At 47.1% G+C, this 21,564-nt stretch overlaps 1 protein-coding gene and 1 pseudogene across 2 annotated transcripts; both read left to right on the top strand.

The window, feature by feature from the left end:
* Positions 1 to 879: 879 nt before the first annotated feature.
* On the top strand, positions 880 to 15,343 carry LOC308610951 (protein FAM170A-like; the record flags this gene model as incomplete). Its single annotated transcript, XM_081259920.1, has 3 exons — positions 880 to 949; positions 4,241 to 4,981; positions 15,327 to 15,343. 3 exons carry the CDS (start codon positions 880 to 882, stop codon positions 15,341 to 15,343), a joined length of 828 nt encoding a protein of 275 aa, XP_081116046.1.
* Positions 15,200 to 20,892, top strand: LOC308610950 (protein FAM170A-like; annotated as a pseudogene). The gene is made up of 2 exons: positions 15,200 to 16,843; positions 20,779 to 20,892. The product of its transcript is annotated as a protein FAM170A-like (transcript).
* The last annotated feature ends 672 nt before the right edge of the window (positions 20,893 to 21,564 follow it).

Raw genomic sequence — 21,564 nt, 5'->3', positions numbered from 1 at the left:
CCCAACCCAAGGTTAGGAAAAGACTGTTGTTACTTTATGAGAACAGACCCTCTTCTTAAGTGGCAGATCAGTAAGTGAGAGTGAATCAAAGAAACACAGCATTTGAAAAGTCAGCTAGTCCAAGCCTCTTGATGGCACATACAGAAGCTGAAGCCCAGATACGTTGAGTTACTTGGTAAAGGGCCCAACGTCCTGACTCAAGGACTAGCATTTTTCACTCATTCGTAAGACACAATCAAATGCAGTACCTTGGAAAGAGATGGGAAAAAAATGAAGAAATCAATTATATAGTTCCTCATCTTTAAGTACAGAAATAGCTGTGACAAAATTACACGTATTGAGGGAAAATTGAAGTGCAGAGTTTAAAATGTCAATAATCCACAGGGAAACTGGAGACCACTGAAAATATTCATATTAAATCTCTCTAGAAAAGACATGAAAAGATCTCCACTCAAAATGTGAATTTTATAATAGACATGGTATGATACAATTTATAATAGATATGGTATGAACCTTTCCCTTTCACGGGAAAGGTTCAGCTGGGAAAAAGGAAATGTTCTTGAAAATGGGGCCTGTGCTATTGCAGACACTGTGCTCCACCTAGGTCCACGGAATGCTCTGATGTCATCACTGAGGTCACAGAATTCCACTGTGCGCCTGGCAACCTTGCAAACATAACAGCCCTGGTGAGCACTAGGCAGTACTGCTGGTTCACTAAGTGGTACAAGTTTTTCAGCCATTTAGGAGACTTGACTATTTTTATTTGTATTGAATCATTTCAACGGATTGCCCAAGAGCCAACAAGGGCCAACCTGTAGGGAAGAGGAGGAGTTGGACATCTCTTGAGGCATCTTCTAAGGGAGACTTCTAGTTGGTACCATGAAACGGCGACAAAAGAGGAAACATCTGGAAAATGAAGAGTCCCAGGAAACTGCCGAGAACGGAGGAGGTATGTGGGGGGCAACATGCTGGGGCACATGGGTTTCTGCCAAACTAAACCTTCTCTAGGATGGGGGGGACTGAGAACGTGTCACCTGTGAAGCAGGGAGCGAGAGACCTTGTCTCACTGACGCTGCCGTATCCATCCGGAGGGTCCCTGTGGTGTGAGACGGCACAGAACGGCCAGATGCCCCCTGGGAGATGGGAGGTCAGCTCCGCTGGTCTGAGGACTCTCCCCTGGGGCAGCCGGGCCTGGAGCTCTGTCGGACTCATAGCAGGCTGCATCCTGCTTGCACAGACCTAGAGGTGCAGCTTTTCTCAGTCCCCGATTTCTCTCTTATTCTCTTGGATCGTTCCCTGGGGTCATGAGGTGGGGGATGTGAAGGATGCAAGGATGCTGAGAGAGACCCATGAGTTGCTTGGCCTCTTTTACCAAAGTGGAAAGAGAAGCCCCATGAGTTGAAGGCCCTGTTGAAAAATATCTTGACAAGTGGAATGCACTTTGAAAGAAGATTGTTTGTCTAGGGATGGTGTCATATTGAAAGCAAGGAGGTTTTATTCCTTCAACAGGAAGAATTTCCCAAAGGAGATCAAGGGAAGGGAAGGGTTTTCCAGAGACTGAGACCGCGTGAGCAGGGGTGAGAAATGGCCTCAGGGTCCTGCGGGGAGCTCTGAGAGCCACGGGCCACGGGGTGCCTGCGTGCATTAAATGTAGGCGAGTAGCTTGCCCTGGGAGAGGGGTGGTCACCCCAGAGCTCCAGCTAGAGGCCTCTGCCCCAGATTAGAGCCCAGTAGCTCCTACCAGGCCCAGGGCCCTGGAGACTGTAGGATGGGCCCTGGGAATGGAGCTCTAGACAGCAGGCAGATTTCCAGGCAGTGGCTGGGACAGGCTGGGGAAGGCAATGAGTGCCCCTGACCATTCAGAATATTTTGCTCTGTGTTCCTGTGTGTGACTGTGTGTGTGTGTGTGTGTGTGTGTGTGTGTGTGTGTGTGTGGTAGTGCAGAGAAGAGCGAGATGAATGGGGTTAGAGTGCTTACCAGATATAAAGTCTGCGTGGTAAAGTTCTTGTCACCCTGCCTGGACCTGGCTGACACTCGGTGTACGTAAGAGTGTATACAGAATTCTTGTTAGGGGTGTTTCATGAGACAGTAACTCATACACCCATGTACACTCTGATACAGCAAAAATATCACACACCCCACATATAACTTCCTTAGTAAACCACACACAGCACATGGAGGTATATACATGCATCCCTTCTGTACTACGTTCTCATACAACCCACCTGTATCACAATCGTCTCCTCTAACACCAAACGCTGGAGATGAGATATGTATATAGACACACACACTATATATATAGGACACACACACACACACACACACTATATATATATGTATCTCCTCAACTCTTGCACAAACACAGCTAACTTCAGCCATCTCTAAATACCTCTATAAGAACCAGTCACGTGTCATACACACCACACTTATAACACATTCTTGAGTAATGCCAGACCCGCTTTGTACAAACCACAGTAAACCACAGTCTCAGTAACCCAGGTCAGGATGGCCAGAGAAAATATGGGCTATCCAGTTCAATTTGAATTCCAGATAAACAACAAGTAATTTTTCAGTAGCAGTATGTCCCACATATTGTATGGGCCATACTTACACTAAAACTAAGTCAGGCCAAACACTGCATGGGAATACTTACACTAAAAAATTATTCTGGGTTTATCTGAAACTGAAATTTAACTGGGTGCCTTGTATTCTGGTTCGCTAAGTCTGGCAACCCTTATATACTTACCACCAGCTGATGTATTATATATTTATTGTAGTTTTGTTTAGTGTGTGTCTTCCCCTACTAGAATGTGCAGCGTTACCAAAGACTACAACAATGGAAGAGTGCCGGATACACAGGAGTAGCTGCTTACTGAATCTTGGTGACTGAATGAATGAACACGCACCATAAATACAAGCCACACCATGTAATGAGGAAAAGTTACATGTCCCAGAATTCCTGACTTGTGAACAGAAACCATGCACACAAAGGCCACACACACAGATAGACACATCTGCACTGTGCTCCCCATGCCAACCCCACACTTACCACAGACTTAACTGATACACATCACTCACTCTTCCCACACACTCACAGTCACCACCGAGGCCTACATTACCAACTAGACAGTGAGAGAATAAGTATGGATTGGAATTAAATCCTGGAGTATCCACTGGGAACCACACTCTCAACTGTGTGTATTCACTGCACCTGACACGTGTCACACACTCAGTAAATATTTGTGGACAGAGGACTGATGAACCCACCCTGAGCCTTTCATTCCTCCCTCAGGAATCTCGAAGTCACAAGAGGATCCCCCTCGGCTTGGATCCACTGTGGTGGCCCAAGGCTGCAGCCCAGGGCCAGGGGAGGTCTCCTCTGCCTCTAAATACTTCTTCTGTACTTCTACTCGGCGCAAGCTCAGCTACGCTGGTAAGGGCGCAGGGCTCCTCAGGTGAGGGGGTGCTTGGCTGTGAGGCAGGAGGCACACAGATCCCAGGGAGGCTGAGAGGAAACCCAGGGTCATCAGAGGTGATGAGGGCTCTGTGGAGGAGCCTGGGCAGGATGGCTGAGCTGTTCCGAGGGCGTGGATGCCAGCTGAGTCTGGGTGTGTGTGTGTGACTACTGCTACTACCATGGTGGGGAAGTCAAGGAGCAGGGGCCGGAAAGGTCTGGGCTTGAGGTGGAGGGAAGAGGGACCAGATTAAGCATCTTCAGAGGAAAATGTAGGCTTTGTCTTTGCCTTTGCTTCCAGAGAAGGACAGAGTTCTGCATCATACACCTCCAGCCTGAGAGCAGGACCATCCAGCTCAGGTCCACACAGCTCACACATACACGCGCCCTCCAGGCACAGCCCTTCTCAGTGCACATCAACCCCAAGCACGTGCTCCACAGTACTCTCCTCCTGCACCACAGCCCCATTCCACAAGGAATGCACCACCGATATTCCCAAACTCACACTCCTCGTCGTACACGCATCCAGCCGCATCCCTCACATACCACAGCCCTCACCACCATACTCCACACCCCTGTATACAGACACCGCTCCAGTATCCCCCCCACGCACATGAAAAGCCCACAGATGACACCAGATACACCACTCCGTCCTACGGCCAACAGACACCAAGCTCGCGACATAGCTATGTCGTGCCAATGTCCCTCTCTCGTCTACCACACCTGCTCCCTCAGCTTCCGGCATGGCCCATGCATGTTATTATGATTTTAATTTCCTTTTTCAGGAATCCGGAGATTTCATCGAGACACTGCCCAGCCTAGAGCACCCCTAGCCCAGGATCAGGGAGAAGGAGAGACCGCTCCCCCATCACACTGTGTCTCCTCCTCACCCTCTTCACCCTCTAAGAACTATCTGCACCCAGACAAAGAGGAAAGGGGCATGAAAATATACTACATGCAGGTACAAGTGAACAAGGGTGTCGCTGTCTCCTGGAAGACAAAGAAACCCTTGGAGTTGCCTGAAAAGCAGCTGAGGATAGAAGAAGTGACCCTTCCTGAGGATGTGTGCGCAGTAGCCACTGAGCCCTCTTCTGATGTGTCCACCGAAAGCCTCCTGTCTGACAGTGAGCCCACTGGGGAGGAGAAAGAGTATGAGGAAAGGGCAGAGCCAGGCAGCCCATCAGGGCCACCTGCCGTCGAGGAGAGACCCAGCGCCAAGACAGCGGACTGGATGGTGACCATGGAGACCGGCTTCAGGTGCATGGCCTGCTGCCGGGTCTTCCCCGCCTTGGAGATCCTCCAGCAGCACGTGAAGTTCGGCATCCTGGAGGGCTTCAGCTGCCGTGTCTCTCATCTCACCATGGTCCAGCTGATGGGCAATGTGGAACCCAAGAGCACCCCTGAGGAGGAGGACGAGGAGGAGGAGGAGGAGAACGAGGAGGAGGAGGACGACGAGGAGGAGGAGGAGGAGGAGGAAGAGAAGCAAGAAGAAAAGGAGAATGAGGGAGCGCAGCCCACGGGGGAAGGCCCCAGCCCAAAGAGACCCCGCAGGCAGGGTCTTTTCTCTCCTTTGAGTTCCAAACAGCAACTGAGATTCATGGGACCGAAGATCCTGGAAGACGGTGTGGCCGTCCCTCGGAAGAGGTAAGGCTTGAGGCTGGCAGTCTTCTGAGCCTATGTCACGAGGGCCCAGAGGAGTCTAAGGGAAGGGGCCGCACACATGTGCTGGTTGACCTAATGGCTCTGCAGTTGCATCAAATGGGACACACCCAGCACTACCAAAGGCATTGAGCTCTGTTGACGTAAACAAGAAGGTGGAGCCTTTTCCTAGGAGTTTTCTCAGGGTCTGCACGACGGACCTCAACTCTTAGAGGACGTACTGCCAGCAGCGCCTTCTCGGCAGAGAGAGCCAGGAGTGGTCTCCAGAGAGGACAGGGGCCCTGGCAGGACCAGACCGTTGAGGTCTGAGAGCCTTGGGCCTGAGCCGAGATCTCACCCGGACCACTGGACCTAGCCTTCTGTGACAAAGGGGAATATGAAAGAGAGTCACGTGGAAATGAGGTCCCCCGAGATATGGAAATGTTCCAGAACCTTCGTTGCGTGGTAGTTGATCTGGAGCCAAGCTCACTGTGGTGTGTGTGGCTCTGAGCATTAAGGCAACGCTGGAGGGTAACCCTGACCAGCAGAGCTTGGAGTGCTGCTTGTCTCTTCCTGTTCTACCTCATTTGTTTTATCCCTTCCAGGGAGAAGAAAGGACCCTCGGGAGAGTAGCAGACAGAAGGCCGTGGTCTGAAGGAGGATGAAGGGACCGGCACTCAGTCTAACATCATATGACGATAGAAGCGTCCTATGCAATAAAGGGCATTTTCCAAACCTTTCCTGGAGCTTTTATTTAATTACATTTTTCTATCTATGCATCTATCTGTCATCTACATCTGTATCTTTCAAGGTTTGTGAACAAGCTTTCACATAAGCACTAGAGACGTCCACCAGCATTTTCCAGAAGAGGCCTGCAAATTGCTGGGGACTCCTCACAAATAGGGAATGGCCACAACCCCTGCCACACAGACTATGCGCGTGGCCCTCCTGACGTACTCCCACTCTCTCTCTGAATTTCCCAACGTCTGAGATGAGGGTGCTGGCTGGAGGCAATGATCACGTGCAGGCTGAATCTTCTCCAGATTCTGATTCTCTTCCTGGGCCTATCGTCCTCAAGCACAGTCTCCATGTCCCTGGCCACACTGATCTCTCTCCTTCAGTCCTTCCCTCCCTCCCTCTCCTGCCTCCCAGTGCAGAGAATACTGTTTTGCATTTGAGACGACATTTAGTTTTTGTTCACAGAATTCTCACCTGTTCTACTGTGGCCTCCGTTGTGAACATTCCAAAGCTGAGAATTTTCTTTTTTTCTCCCTCATTTCTGCTGAGTCTTTACCTTCCTAATGCAGTGAACTCAGAGTGCCTAGCTGACTGGATGGGGACAAAAATCCAGGGAGCAAAGAGAAATAATAAAAGAATATATCAGTTAATTTTTCATAGTGTTATCCAACTACATATTTTTAAAAATTTGGAATACTATTAGGAATCTTCTCTTTATAAAAAACTGAATTATTGGGCTTCCCTGGTGGAGCAGTGGTTAAGAATATGCCTGCGAATGCAGGGGACATGGGTTCGAGCCCTGGTCTGGGAAGATCCCACGTGCCACGGAGTAACTCAGCCCGCGCGCCACAACTACTGAGCCTGCGCTCTAGAGCCCGTGTGCCACATCTACCGAGCCCACGTGCCACAACTACGGAAGCCTGCGTGCCTGGAGCCCATGCTCCGCAACAAGAGAAGCCACTGCAATGAGAAGCCCGTGCACCACAGCCAAGAGTAGCCCCCGCTCACTGCAACTAGAGAACGCCCGCTAGCAGCAACAAAGACCCAATGCAGCCCAAAATAACTTAATTAATTTTAAAAAATTGAATTAGTTTCAAGGGTACAATGTATAAAAGTACAATAAAAGCCCCCCTTCAGAACCCCCCAACCCCACTCTCAAGATGGAATAGATATGCTGTGATACAATTTATAGTCGTAGCACTACTACTCCTCCCACCACATCCCAAATCCTCTGAGCCAGGTGCAGCAGCTCCCTTTCACAATGCTAGCACCCGCCACAAGACAGATGATAATCCCTTTGGACATTTCAAGGAGCGGCACCAAGGCAACAGTACCTGGGAAATGCCACTGACAGCTCAGAATATCCATGGCATTTCTAGAGCCTCGGCACTGCTCTCGCTCTGGGAATGAAGGTCCAAAAAGCACATCGGAGAATGTCCATAGTTGTAAACAAGCTCCACCTTTGAAACACAATCTACATAGAACCACATATACAAGCCTGCACGATGGAGGAAGCCAAGGTCTCCTCCATGATTTCCCTTCTGACCACCTTAGTGTCTCCTCAACCATAAAAGGTGAACTTGAAACTCAGGACCTTGCCTTGTCCCCAGAAACATCCAAGCTTGGATCAGTCTTTCTAAGACCAGATCCTTGCTCTCTGAACTATTAGAGACTTGTCACATACACAGAAGTAGAACAGGATTGTTTCTATCTACCTGGGGACCAGGAGTCTTTCACATTGCTCCTGTTAAAACTCTCACAACAGCAAAACTTTACCTACAAAGGGTTCAAGCTATGACACTCCCAATTTCCACAAACCTCCTCAGCTCTTGTGAGTCACATGCAGCCAATTCCAGGAATTGGAAACATGGTTGTGAGGATGAAACTGACTTTGGGGCTCCCCTTGGATATGGTCTTCCAGACTTACCAAAAGGCCATTAAGAGGAAGGTTTACCCCACCTCAGGGAAACCCGAGGCAGTACTTGCAGTCAAGGGCTGGCCATGGCTTCTGAGCTACATCCAAAAAGAATTTCATACTGTACCTGGATCTGCTGAAGCCATTTCTGACTGTCCGAGAGCCAGCATGTACCGCTCCTCAACTGCCTCCATTGTGGATCATCAGTAGGGCTGTCAGATTTAGTAAATATAAGTACAGGATGCCCAGTTCAACTTGAACTTCACATGAATAGTAAGTCATTATTTTTAGTATAAGTAGATCCTATGAACTATTTGGGGCATACTTATCTTAAAAATGTACTTGTTGTTTCTCTGACATTCAGAGTTAACTAAACAGCCTATATTTTATCTGTCAACCCTACCCTTCAGAAATGATGGAGGCTCATAGAGATCCAGGAGACGCCTCAGCGCCTCCTCAGCTTTTATTTCTACGTCCTGGACAGCGAGCACGAACCTTCCAGTCCCAGTCATTGGCTAGAATGGAGGATATTCTCTGTTTTAGAGCTTTTTCTACTTGTCATTGTTATTATCTTCCTTATTTTAAAGAGATGTTTATTTTTTCCCAAACTTCATAGCTCATCCAAAAGTATTTCAAAGTTCATTAGACAAGGGAAAAACAACATGGGTCTGAAAAGTGAAGGAAACCGCCTGGTGTTTAGTAAAGAAGTAGTAGGGAGACTGAAAAAGCCAAACTTAATAAGCAAATCTCTCCAAGGGTATTTTCAGAGCTTGATACCCTCCCACACCCTGAAAATATTATTACATCAAAAACGTAGAACTGCTAACCAAATGTAAGGCTCCCATATGATTCTATCAAACTGAGGATGCTTCTTTACTAAGCAGTGAGCACACTTGCTGCCCCAGGGACCTTGGCAGTTGCAACGTAGGGCTCTTCCCTCTGGGATGGAAACAGCAAGTTTTCCTGTGGTCTACACGCTGGCCCCAAAAATACTACACTCCCAATACTTGTCAACTTTAAGTATTTTTCTACATATCTCCATTTTTCTGTTACTATTTGGACTACATCCTAGACTTGACACTACATAAATTGCATTCAAGAAGCTATTTTTAAAAGTTGGTAGGAAACCTTAAATCTATAGCTTGCAGTCCCTGGCTTACTTTCATCCAGGTGCATAAGTGTTTTCAAAAGTAGTCAGGTTAGTTACCCCATATCACAGCCCCACGCTTGTGTCACAGATATAAAAATGGAACATGATATTTAAGGTTTTAGTTGCCAAATCATCAAGCCTCCCAGACAGAGGCAATAGGGCAAAATGATTACAGAGGCATGGATTTTGATTTGCTCCAGTGTCTTGGGCAAGTCACTTGGCCTCTGTATTTATTTGTACTTATCTGCACTTATCTGTCACTTGGGGGTCATAATTGTACCTGGTCCATGGGTACGTTGTACAAATGATCTGTAAAGTAGTTACAAGAAACCGACACAGAGTAAGCACTCCACAGACATTGGCTATTAGCTATTGGAAATATTTCTCCATGAAACAGATGACTTTATCAGTGGATGACTCGGTGGGAGACAGTGAATCACAGAATCACAGCATGTTGAAAGTGACCTAGTTCACACTCTTATGTGAAAAAAAGAAAAGTGTGCCTGGGTAGAAAATGTCTGAAAGCGTACCTAACAAATAGTTTATCATGTTAACTTGGAGAATTAGAATAAAACAGGAAAGCAGGAAAGAAAAACTTGAGTGTAATTCAATTTCTCTATCATTTGTGTTTCTACACTGAGACTCTGAATACACTGGAAGCGCAATGTTTTTTAATGTGGCGGGATAAAGGTTTTCACGTTTTCCTGATCCATCCGTATTATTATCTCAGAATTGCTGGCAGTTCTTGCCATCTTTGGATCTACACCCATCTGAGTCAGGGGGCCATTCTGGACGGAGGAGATAATAGAGCAGAAGTGAAGTGAGAGGAAAGGAGAGACAAGATTTTCTCTTTTCTCTTCCAAGAGGAAAGGTCTTTGGAATGGGAACAACTCACAACCAAACTTTGGGGAAAGGATGTGATGGAAAATGAGACAAACATCCTACCCCTGTGATGAGAAGGATTCCCTGGGCTGGATGGAGGGAGGTCACAGGTGGCTGGACAAGGAAACCAACTAGGGAGAAACACACACAAGTGTAGAGCAAACACCCTGAGGCCACTCAGCCTGACTCCATGCAAACATGTGTCCAGCAGCCAGCCCTTCACCTGTGGCTCCCCAGCAAGACAGGTACCTCGGGGGTGCCAACTCATTCTGAGTCCATTATGCCTGGCCATTCATAAACCGCTGTCTAACGTGTGAGGAATAAACTCTCAATGTTTATGAGGAAATTGGGGAAGGAGATTGAAAGGTTACTTAAACGGAAAAAAAAGAAGTTCAGCAAGGCAGGATGGTAGAGAGACAAGAAAAAGACCTTAAAAGATAGAAAGGATTTGCCAAAGAAGAGAAAGAAAAAGAAATGATTCCGAATGGCTTAACCTGCAGCTAGGAAGTTAAGGAAGATTATTGATGGGTGAAGACTATGGAATAAAGTGAATAAAAGTTTTCAGAAGTTGCTGAGACTATGGTAAGAAGCATGATTATCCAATTATGAATTGGCTGCAATGGCATTCTAGGGGGACACTAGGAAGGGGAAGCAAATGTTCCTGAGATGACAGTGGCAGGTGGAAAGTTGTTTCAGGGGAAGAGCAGTCTTGCAGAGGGTGTATCAGAGGAGGGCAAGTGTGAGCAAGCAAGGAAATACTAAGTGTATACGGTTCCTTCACTGAGTGCACCCAGCCCCGTGGTCAGCCTTGAGAACAAGCAGGACTTCAGGTACTGGAGCTACATTTCAGTCATCAAGACTTGAGAAGACACCCTTAACTCAGGTCTTCTCTTCAAACTCCATCTTTCCTTCTTGACCTTCATTTGGCCTCTTCCCTTACCCTCAAGCTGTGGACTGAGGCCACAGAGCAAGATGGGTCACTAGTGTCCTCCATCCCCTGGCGACTGTGGTTCACATCAGTGGAGTACCAAAGGCAATAGCCAAGTAACAGACACAAGAGTGTATGAAGAAGAAGAGATTCTGATAAGGCTTTCTGTGACAGTGTGGGCCAAGTCGGCTCTATATGGCTGGTATCACCTGAATTATGAGCAGCCTTAGGGGAGAAGTTCTCAGAAGGCAGAGCCTGGCTCTCTAGAGGCTCTGCGTGCTCACAGCCCACTCCAAGACCTCAGTTACACCTTCGGCCCCCAATATCTCTCCCTCTGCCTGCTCAGAGTTTTTGAAGGCTTCTTTCCTCCACATTTCTCTTGAGCGGTGGAGGAGGAAGATGAGCTTCAGGCCAGCTCAGACTCCCCTGGGATCCCAGCAGGATGCCTATCATTAACCTCCCACCTTCTAGGAAGCTCCTAAGATCTTCACATTTGGGGCAGTTTTCATTTCAGCTGTGCTTCAAATTGCTGGCTGGAGACGGCCTGTTGGAAGGTGGCTAAAAGCAAGTAGCAATCCTTCGGGCAGCCTGGCCCTTCTCGACTGTCAGACATCTTCAGGGATATTCTAGGAAATGTTGTTTGTTCTAGAGAAGGGAGGGAAACAATCCAATTGTCCAATAATGCTTGAATGGAAAATAAATGATGCTATATGCATGTGATGAAATAATATCAAGCAGTCAAAAATCAAAGACCTAGATCTATATGGATTCACGTGGATAAATCTTGAAAACATAATATTGATTGAAAGAAAATAAGATCAAGAATGTTAGATTGTGATAACAGGTATGTAAGTATTTAAATATTTAAATCAATTCAACATATTGCTTCTATATATATATAGATGCAAGAAAATAAACTTTATCCAAAGAACACATTATTTACATTTCCTATGCTCATTTATCTAGGAGACCCAAAAGAACCCACAGATAAACTAGCAGGAACTAATAAGACGGTTCAACAAGGCACACACATACAAGATCAATAAATTTTAAAAGTCAATCAGGCTCCTCTACACTGGCGATAACAAATTAGAAACTGTAAAAGAAAATAAGAAAAAAAGAAGATCTAAAAATTGTCACAAGAGCCATATAAATTATTTAGAGCTAAGCATACGTAGAAGGCAATATAACTAACAAAGTGAGTACGAACAGTTAAACTCCACCCAACCCAAGGTTAGGAAAAGACTGTTGTTACTTTATGAGAACAGACCCTCTTCTTAAGTGGCAGATCAGTAAGTGAGAGTGAATCAAAGAAACACAGCATTTGAAAAGTCAGCTAGTCCAAGCCTCTTGATGGCACATACAGAAGCTGAAGCCCAGATAGGTTGAGTTACTTGGTAAAGGGCCCAACGTCCTGACTCAAGGACTAGCATTTTTCACTCATTCGTAAGACACAATCAAATGCAGTACCTTGGAAAGAGATGGGAAAAAAATGAAGAAATCAATTATATAGTTCCTCATCTTTAAGTACAGAAATAGCTGTGACAAAATTACACGTATTGAGGGAAAATTGAAGTGCAGAGTTTAAAATGTCAATAATCCACAGGGAAACTGGAGACCACTGAAAATATTCATATTAAATCTCTCTAGAAAAGACATGAAAAGATCTCCACTCAAAATGTGAATTTTATAATAGACATGGTATGATACAATTTATAATAGATATGGTATGAACCTTTCCCTTTCACGGGAAAGGTTCAGCTGGGAAAAAGGAAATGTTCTTGAAAATGGGGCCTGTGCTATTGCAGACACTGTGCTCCACCTAGGTCCACGGAATGCTCTGATGTCATCACTGAGGTCACAGAATTCCACTGTGCGCCTGGCAACCTTGCAGACATAACAGCCCTGGTGAGCACTAGGCAGTACTGCTGGTTCACTAAGTGGTACAAGTTTTTCAGCCATTTAGGAGACTTGACTATTTTTATTTGTATTGAATCATTTCAACGGATTGCCCAAGAGCCAACAAGGGCCAACCTGTAGGGAAGAGGAGGAGTTGGACATCTCTTGAGGCATCTTCTAAGGGAGACTTCTAGTTGGTACCATGAAACGGCGACAAAAGAGGAAACATCTGGAAAATGAAGAGTCCCAGGAAACTGCCGAGAACGGAGGAGGTATGTGGGGGGCAACATGCTGGGGCACATGGGTTTCTGCCAAACTAAACCTTCTCTAGGATGGGGGGGACTGAGAACGTGTCACCTGTGAAGCAGGGAGCGAGAGACCTTGTCTCACTGACGCTGCCGTATCCATCCGGAGGGTCCCTGTGGTGTGAGACGGCACAGAACGGCCAGATGCCCCCTGGGAGATGGGAGGTCAGCTCCGCTGGTCTGAGGACTCTCCCCTGGGGCAGCCGGGCCTGGAGCTCTGTCGGACTCATAGCAGGCTGCATCCTGCTTGCACAGACCTAGAGGTGCAGCTTTTCTCAGTCCCCGATTTCTCTCTTATTCTCTTGGATCTTTCCCTGGGGTCATGAGGTGGGGGATGTGAAGGATGCAAGGATGCTGAGAGAGACCCATGAGTTGCTTGGCCTCTTTTACCAAAGTGGAAAGAGAAGCCCCATGAGTTGAAGGCCCTGTTGAAAAATATCTTGACAAGTGGAATGCACTTTGAAAGAAGATTGTTTGTCTAGGGATGGTGTCATATTGAAAGCAAGGAGGTTTTATTCCTTCAACAGGAAGAATTTCCCAAAGGAGATCAAGGGAAGGGAAGGGTTTTCCAGAGACTGAGACCGCGTGAGCAGGGGTGAGAAATGGCCTCAGGGTCCTGCGGGGAGCTCTGAGAGCCACGGGCCACGGGGTGCCTGCGTGCATTAAATGTAGGCGAGTAGCTTGCCCTGGGAGAGGGGTGGTCACCCCAGAGCTCCAGCTAGAGGCCTCTGCCCCAGATTAGAGCCCAGTAGCTCCTACCAGGCCCAGGGCCCTGGAGACTGTAGGATGGGTCCTGGGAATGGAGCTCTAGACAGCAGGCAGATTTCCAGGCAGTGGCTGGGACAGGCTGGGGAAGGCAATGACTGCCCCTGACCATTCAGAATATTTTGCTCTGTGTTCCTGTGTGTTCGTGTGTGTGTGTGTGTGTGGTGGGGGGTAGTGCAGAGAAGAGCGAGATGAATGGGGTTAGAGTGCTTACCAGATATAAAGTCTGCGTGGTAAAGTTCTTGTCACCCTGCCTGGACCTGGCTGACACTCGGTGTACGTAAGAGTGTATACAGAATTCTTGTTAGGGGTGTTTCATGAGACAGTAACTCATACACCCATGTACACTCTGATACAGCAAAAATATCACACACCCCACATATAACTTCCTTAGTAAACCACACACAGCACATGGAGGTATATACATGCATCCCTTCTGTACTACGTTCTCATACAACCCACCTGTATCACAATCGTCTCCTCCAACACCAAACGCTGGAGATGAGATATGTATATAGGCACACACACTATATATATAGGACACACACACACACACTATATATATATGTATCTCCTCAACTCTTGCACAAACACAGCTAACTTCAGCCATCTCTAAATACCTCTATAAGAACCAGTCACGTGTCATACACACCACACTTATAACACATTCTTGAGTAATGCCAGACCCGCTTTGTACAAACCACAGTAAACCACAGTCTCAGTAACCCAGGTCAGGATTGCCAGAGAAAATATGGGCTATCCAGTTCAATTTGAATTCCAGATAAACAACAAGTAATTTTTCAGTATCAGTATGTCCCACATATTGTATGGGCCATACTTACACTAAAACTAAGTCAGGCCAAACACTGCATGGGAATACTTACACTAAAAAAGTATTCTGGGTTTATCTGAAACTGAAATTTAACTGGGTGCCTTGTATTCTTGTTCGCTAAGTCTGGCAACCCTTATATACTTACCACCAGCTGATGTATTATATATTTATTGTAGTTTTGTTTAGTGTGTGTCTTCCCCTACTAGAATGTGCAGCGTTACCAAAGACTACAACAATGGAAGAGTGCCGGATACACAGGAGTAGCTGCTTACTGAATCTTGGTGACTGAATGAATGAACACGCACCATAAATACAAGCCACACCATGTAATGAGGAAAAGTTACATGTCCCAGAATTCCTGACTTGTGAACAGAAACCATGCACACAAAGGCCACACACACAGATAGACACATCTGCACTGTGCTCCCCATGCCAACCCCACACTTACCACAGACTTAACTGATACACATCACTCACTCTTCCCACACACTCACAGTCACCACCGAGGCCTACATTACCAACTAGACAGTGAGAGAATAAGTATGGATTGGAATTAAATCCTGGAGTATCCACTGGGAACCACACTCTCAACTGTGTGTATTCACTGCACCTGACACGTGTCACACACTCAGTAAATATTTGTGGACAGAGGACTGATGAACCCACCCTGAGCCTTTCATTCCTCCCTCAGGAATCTCGAAGTCACAAGAGGATCCCCCTCGGCTTGGATCCACTGTGGTGGCCCAAGGCTGCAGCCCAGGGCCAGGGGAGGTCTCCTCTGCCCCTAAACACTTCTCCTGTGCTTCTTCTCCGCGCAAGCTCATGTACGCCGGTAAGGGCGCGGGGCTCCTCAGGTGAGGGGGTGCTTGGCTGTGAGGCAGGAGGCACACAGATCCCAGGGAGGCTGAGAGGAAACCCAAGGTCATCAGAGGTGATGAGGGCTCTGTGGAGGAGCCTGGGCGGGATGGCTGAGCTGTTACGAGGGCGTGTATCCCAGCTGAGTCAGGGGTGGGGGGCGGGTGTGAATCCTGGTACTACCATGGTGGGGAAGTCAAGGAGCAGTGGCCGGAAAGGTCTGGACTTGAGGTGGAGGGAAGAGGGACCAGATTAAGCATCTTCAGAGAAAAATGTAGGGTTTCTCTTTGCCTTTGCTTCCAGAGAAGGACAGAGTTCTGCATCATACACCTCCAGCCTGAGAGCAGCGCCATCCAGCTCAGGTCCACACAGCTCACACACACATGCGCCCTCCAGGCACAGCCCTTCTCCGTGCACACATGAACCCCAAGCACGTGCTCCACAGTACTCTCCTCCTGCACCACAGCCCCATTCCACAAGGAATGCACCACCGATATTCCCAAACTCACACTCCTCGTCATACACGCATCCATACGCTTCCCTCACATACCACAGTCCTCACCACTGTACTCCACACCCGTGTATACAGACACCGCTCCAGTATCCCCCAACACGCAGATGAAAAGCCCACAGATGACACCAGATACACCACTGCCTCCTACGGCCAACAGACACCAAGCTCACGACATAGCTACGTCATGCAAATGTCCCTCTCTCGTCTACCACACCTGCTCCCTCAGCTTCCGGCATGGCCCATGCATGTTATTATGTTTTAAAATTCCTTTTTCAGGAATCCGGAGATCACATCGAGACACTGCCCAGCCTACCGCACCCCTAGCCCAGGTTCAGGAAAAAGGGGAGACCGCTCCCCCATCACACTGTGTCTCCTCCTCACCCTCTTCACCCTGTAAGAACGATCTGCACCCAGACAAACAGGAAAGGGGCATGAAAATATACTACATGCAGGTACAAGTGAACAAGGGTGTCGCTGTCTCCTGGAAGACAAAGAAACCCTTGGAGTTGCCTGAAAAGCAGCTGAGGATAGAAGAAGTGACCCTTCCTGAGGATGCGTGCGCAGTAGGCACTTACCCCTCTGATGTGTCCACCGAAAACCTCCTGTCTGACAGTGAGCCCACTGGGGAGGACAAAGAGTATGAGGAAAGGGCAGCGCCAGGCAGCCCATCAGGGTCACCTGCCGTCGAGGAGAGACCCAGGGCCAAGACACCGGAGTGGATGGTGACCATGGAGACCGGCTTCAGGTGCATGGCCTGCTGCCGGGTCTTCCCCACCTTGGAGATCCTCCAGCAGCACGTGAAGTTTGGCGTCCTGGAGGGCTTCAGCTGCCGTGTCTTTCATCTCACCATGGCCCAGCTGATGGGCAATGTGGAATCCGAGATCACCCCGAGGAGGAGGACGAAGAGGACGAGGAGGACGAGGAGGACGAGGAGGACGAGGAGGACGAGGAGGACGAGGAAGAGAAGGTAGAAGGCCCCAGCCCGAAGAGACCCCGCAGGCAGGCTCTTTTCTCTCTTTTGAGTTCCACACAGCAACTGAGATTCATGGGACAGAAGATCCTGGAGACGGTGTGGCCTTGGAAGAGGTAAGGCTTGAGGCTGGCAGTCTTCTGAGCCTATGTCACGAGGGCCCAGAGGAGTCCAAGGGAAGGGGCCGCACACATGTGCTGGTTGACCTAATGGCTCTGCAGTTGCATCAAATGGGACACACCCAGCACTAACAAAGGCATTGAGCTCTGTTGACGTAAACAAGAAGGTGGAGCCTTTTCCTAGGAGTTTTCTCAGGGTCTGCACGACGGACCTCAACTCTTAGAGGACATACTGCCAGCAGCGCCTTCTCGGCAGAGAGAGCCAGGAGTGGTCTCCAGAGAGGACAGGGGCCCTGGCAGGACCAGACCTTTGAGGTCTGAGAGCCTTGGGCCTGAGCCGAGATCTCACCCGGACCACTGGACCTAGCCTTCTGTGACAAAGGGGAATATGAAAGAGAGTCACGTGGAAATGAGGTCCCCCGAGATATGGAAATGTTCCAGAACCTTCGTTGCGTGGTAGTTGATCTGGAGCCAAGCTCACTGTGGTGTGTGTGGCTCTGAGCATTAAGGCAACGCTGGAGGGTAACCCTGACCAGCAGAGCTTGGAGTGCTTCTTGTCTCTTCCTGTTCTACCTCAGTTGTTTTATCCCTTCCAGGGAGAAGAAAGCACCCTCGGGAGAGTTGGTAGTAAACCAGGGTATATCCTCCCTCAAGGGGACCCGGCCTGCCCTTCATTCAAGATGCTCTGGAAATGGGAACTGACTCATGTTATCCAATTGGCTGAGGGAGCACAACTCCCATGTTGATTCCGGTCAGACATGTTCATCAGACCTAGAGCTTTTCTCCTGATTCAAATCAAGTAGGGTATTAGTAGAGTTCCCATTTATTTCAGCCCTAGAGATAGCACATGAGCAAATAAAAAATCTTTGTGTATCAAAGCATTCTAATGAGCCCTTTCATTTTGCTGTTCATTGTGAAAAACACGCTCACTTTATCTCTGCCAATGAAGTGTTTCCACTTGACCAATGATGCCCCACGATCCCATTAGCCTCACTGAATTTAGGGAGCCCATTATGATGACATCATTTCCCTCTCATTCTTGGCCTGCAGAGAAGAGCAGCTACAGAGCATTCCAAGACTGCTAACGCTCCCCTCACCAATACGTTTCTTAAACCTCTGGCAAAGGAAGTGTCCTCTGAGCCCTCCCAGGGCACATAGGGGGTTTGGGTGAGCAGATCTTATATGATAAATCCACTCCAGTGGTCTGGCATTCCTATGCCTTTGTAAACCTTCTACAGTGGTGGTTCTCAGCTGGGGACACTTTTGGTCCCCCCTCCCAGGAAATATGTGGCAGTGTCTTGAGACTTTTATTTTATTTTTTTTTTGTGGTACGCGGGCCTCTCACTGTTGTGGCCTCTCCCGTTGTGGAGCACAAGCTCCAGACGCACAGGCTCAGTGGCCGTGGCTCACGGGCCTAGCCGCTCCACGGCATGTGGGATCTTCCCGGGCCCTGGCACGAACCCATGTCCCCTGCATCGGCAGGCGGACTCTCAACCACTGCGCCACCAGGGAAGCCCCTTGAGACTTTTTTCTTTAAGGAGCTGTGTTATGAATGAGCCCCACGTGGCTGGTGCACACGGATGTATCAAGGCACTTTTTTTTTTTTTTTTTTTTGGTACGCGGGCCTCTCACTGTTGTGGCCTCTCCCGTTGCGGAGCACAGGCTCCGGACGCGCAGGCTCAGCGGCCATGGCTCACGGGCCCAGCTGCCCCGCGGCATGTGGGGTCTTCCCGGACCGGGGCACAAACCCGTGTCCCCTGCATCGGCAGGCGGACTCTCAATCACTGCGCCACCAGGGAAGCCCTCAAGGCACTTTTTATTGTTACAACTAGGGTGGCAGGGAAGAGTATGTGCCACTGGCCCATCTTACATTGCACAGGACAGCTCCCAACAACAAAGAGCTATCCAGTTCAAAATGTCAGTCATGCCAACGTCAAGAAATTTTGCTACAACATACTTAGAAAGTCCTGGCATTTTGACTTTAGCCTACGCTAACTTTGGGTACAGGTTTCAGTCATTTGAGCAAACTGCTGAAGGCATTCCCAGGTAGCCAAGCTAACACGCTGAGTCTGGAATGGGTGTTGAATGCACTCGTATCAACAAATCCAGCCTAACCCAATATTACATTACTCCCACCTGCTTCAATACCTACAAACTCCACACACATTATTTCTCAGGTTTCTATTGATATAAGTTATAAAATTCCGTATTTTAGCAGATAGTGTCTCCTCATGGTCATCCTTTATACCCGGTGGGTACCCACCCCTTCCCTGCTCCCGTCCCCATTTCAAGGACTCTAGTCTGATTACTAGGTCTGGAAAAACGAGAGGTAGTGGAGGCAAGTCTTGAGGATCCACAGACCCCTGCAAGGAAACTACCTCAGAGTAGAGGCAGACTTCCTTCTAATAGCACAGCAGGCTCAACTAAGAGGTCACAGGTCAGAGGTCACAGGCCTCAGCTTTGTTGGAATCTGCCCATATATTTCCACCTCAAATTTCCAGGATTCTACTCCTTCCCACTGATGCCCTATGACATAAGAGAATCTACAAGGTTGTGAATCAATGTGTTGTCATTCAGCCACTGACTGAATTTGACTTTGGATCCCCTTAAAAAAATAAATAAATAAAAAGGAAGGAAAGAAAGATAGAAATGCTGATTATAACAAGTCCCCCAAAGTGTTGCTATGTAGCCAAGCTCAAAGCTAAGACAGAAAATCCCCAACGGTAAAAACAGATTTCGAGCTCAAGCTATCAACTGGGACTTGAAACTGAAGGCCCTACAAAGGCCAATGGAACTGGATACAAAGCTAAAGATTTAGCCTTTAGCATAGATGGGAGTCAAGGTTAGAGGAAGCCACGCACTGGGAGTGAGTTGTGAACTACTCAACACTAAGAGCAGCTCTTTCATTGAATGTGAAGAAAGAAACAGGTAGTCCCTAGTTGCTACCACTGTCTTTGAACCAAACTAAAGAACAAGGTCAACCAGAAGGGCAGATATGAGAATCAAAAAGGAAACCTCTCTGGAATCCTCACTGAACCAAGTCTAAGTTCTGCTCTACTTGTGGTCTTTCACTTACAGAGACAAACCTTTTGGGCTTACCACAGGGATCAACAGACTTTTTCTCTGAAGGGCCAGAAAGTAAATATTTTAGGTTTTGTGGGCCATCAGTGCTCGTCACAACCACTGAACACTGTCAGCACAATGGGAAACACTCAAAGATGGTAAATAAATGGATGGGCCAATAAAGAGCTTTTAGGTTCCAATAAAGCTTTAAAGGCAATGAGCCAGGTTGGGCTCACAGGAGGTAGTTTTCCAGCCCTTGACTTAACTCACTAAACTACAAATTACCTTGAGAGTTGGTGGTTTGATATCTACCAAACCAAACCAAACAAGAAAGCCCTAGGATTTCTGACATCTAATGCAATGCAATTTGAGGTAGCATGGACTTTACATACACATGTGAAGGTGTGGTCTAGGAAACCAATCTTGGAAACCTGCCTCTCACATTAAATACATCTTTTGCTGAGTAAAGCCCTTTAACCAAGTAAGTGTTAAACATCAGTGAAATGACCAAGAAGTAGGAAATGGTATGCAAACCTCCTCCTTAACAACTTGTTCCCATCATTCTAGGTTTCTTCCCTATGCACATTTTTCCTTAGGGAATCGTTGATAAATTTTACCTCTAAAACTTACCTATTTCCACTCTCTATCTTCAGGATTTGCCCAATCACTGTTACTTTGTAAACAATTTAAAAAAGTTTTTTGGGGGGTAAATTCCTTTTTTCCCACAGCTAATGGTTCTCTGTGTCATAGTGTCTGGAACGACCCAGCTACTTCTCCAGTCAGACCAAGCACTTGAAAGGACAAGCCGGTACCCCGAGCTATCCATCCATTCACCCAGTAAGGAAGCCTGATGAGGAGAACTAGGATGTGTACATTTCTACTGTTGGAATTAAAACAGAATATTCTGGGCTGCATGGATTTATCCTAAACTTCAAATGCATTAATTATAAATAGACCGTTACACTGACTAATATTCTGTCTCTTTGAATAACCATATACATTTTTTCTTTTTTATAACTGATTTCTAGAGGTCTATTCCTTAATTTTGGCCATATATATGTATACCTCATGATGATAGGATTTCTTACTGTGAGGGATTAATATGTTCTTAGTAATTTTTAATATTATATTTTACATTATTTTACTACCTATGTTACTATAAAAATAACAGTATTTTACTGGAAAATTGATGCTCAATGAAAAATTTAAAATATGGAAGTTAAATGTGGAAAAAATCCCTGAAAATCTTGCCACTGTTTACATAAGGGTGAATATCCCTTTACAGATGATAGGATGCATTAACACACACACATACATGTTTGATTAAGGTATGTGATGTACCTACCTAAAATACATTAAACTGTTACATGCTTCTGTCATTAAGTTTAAGCCATCATTTTAACAGACCTGTCATTACATAAGTATCTTAAAATATAAAGACATTCCTATTGAATATTTCACTTTTGCAAAATTTAGTAACATTGACATGCTACTCACCTTTTCTACTTGAATTTCCTAATTATAAGGTCCTATTCT

The sequence above is a fragment of the Mesoplodon bidens genome (genome assembly GCF_964165515.1).
Source record: "Mesoplodon bidens genome assembly, contig: HAP1_SCAFFOLD_277, whole genome shotgun sequence".
Classification (NCBI taxonomy): Eukaryota; Metazoa; Chordata; class Mammalia; order Artiodactyla; family Ziphiidae; genus Mesoplodon; species Mesoplodon bidens.
The sequence above is the reverse complement of the archived record's forward strand: the minus strand, read 5'-3'. Positions and strand labels throughout refer to the sequence as shown.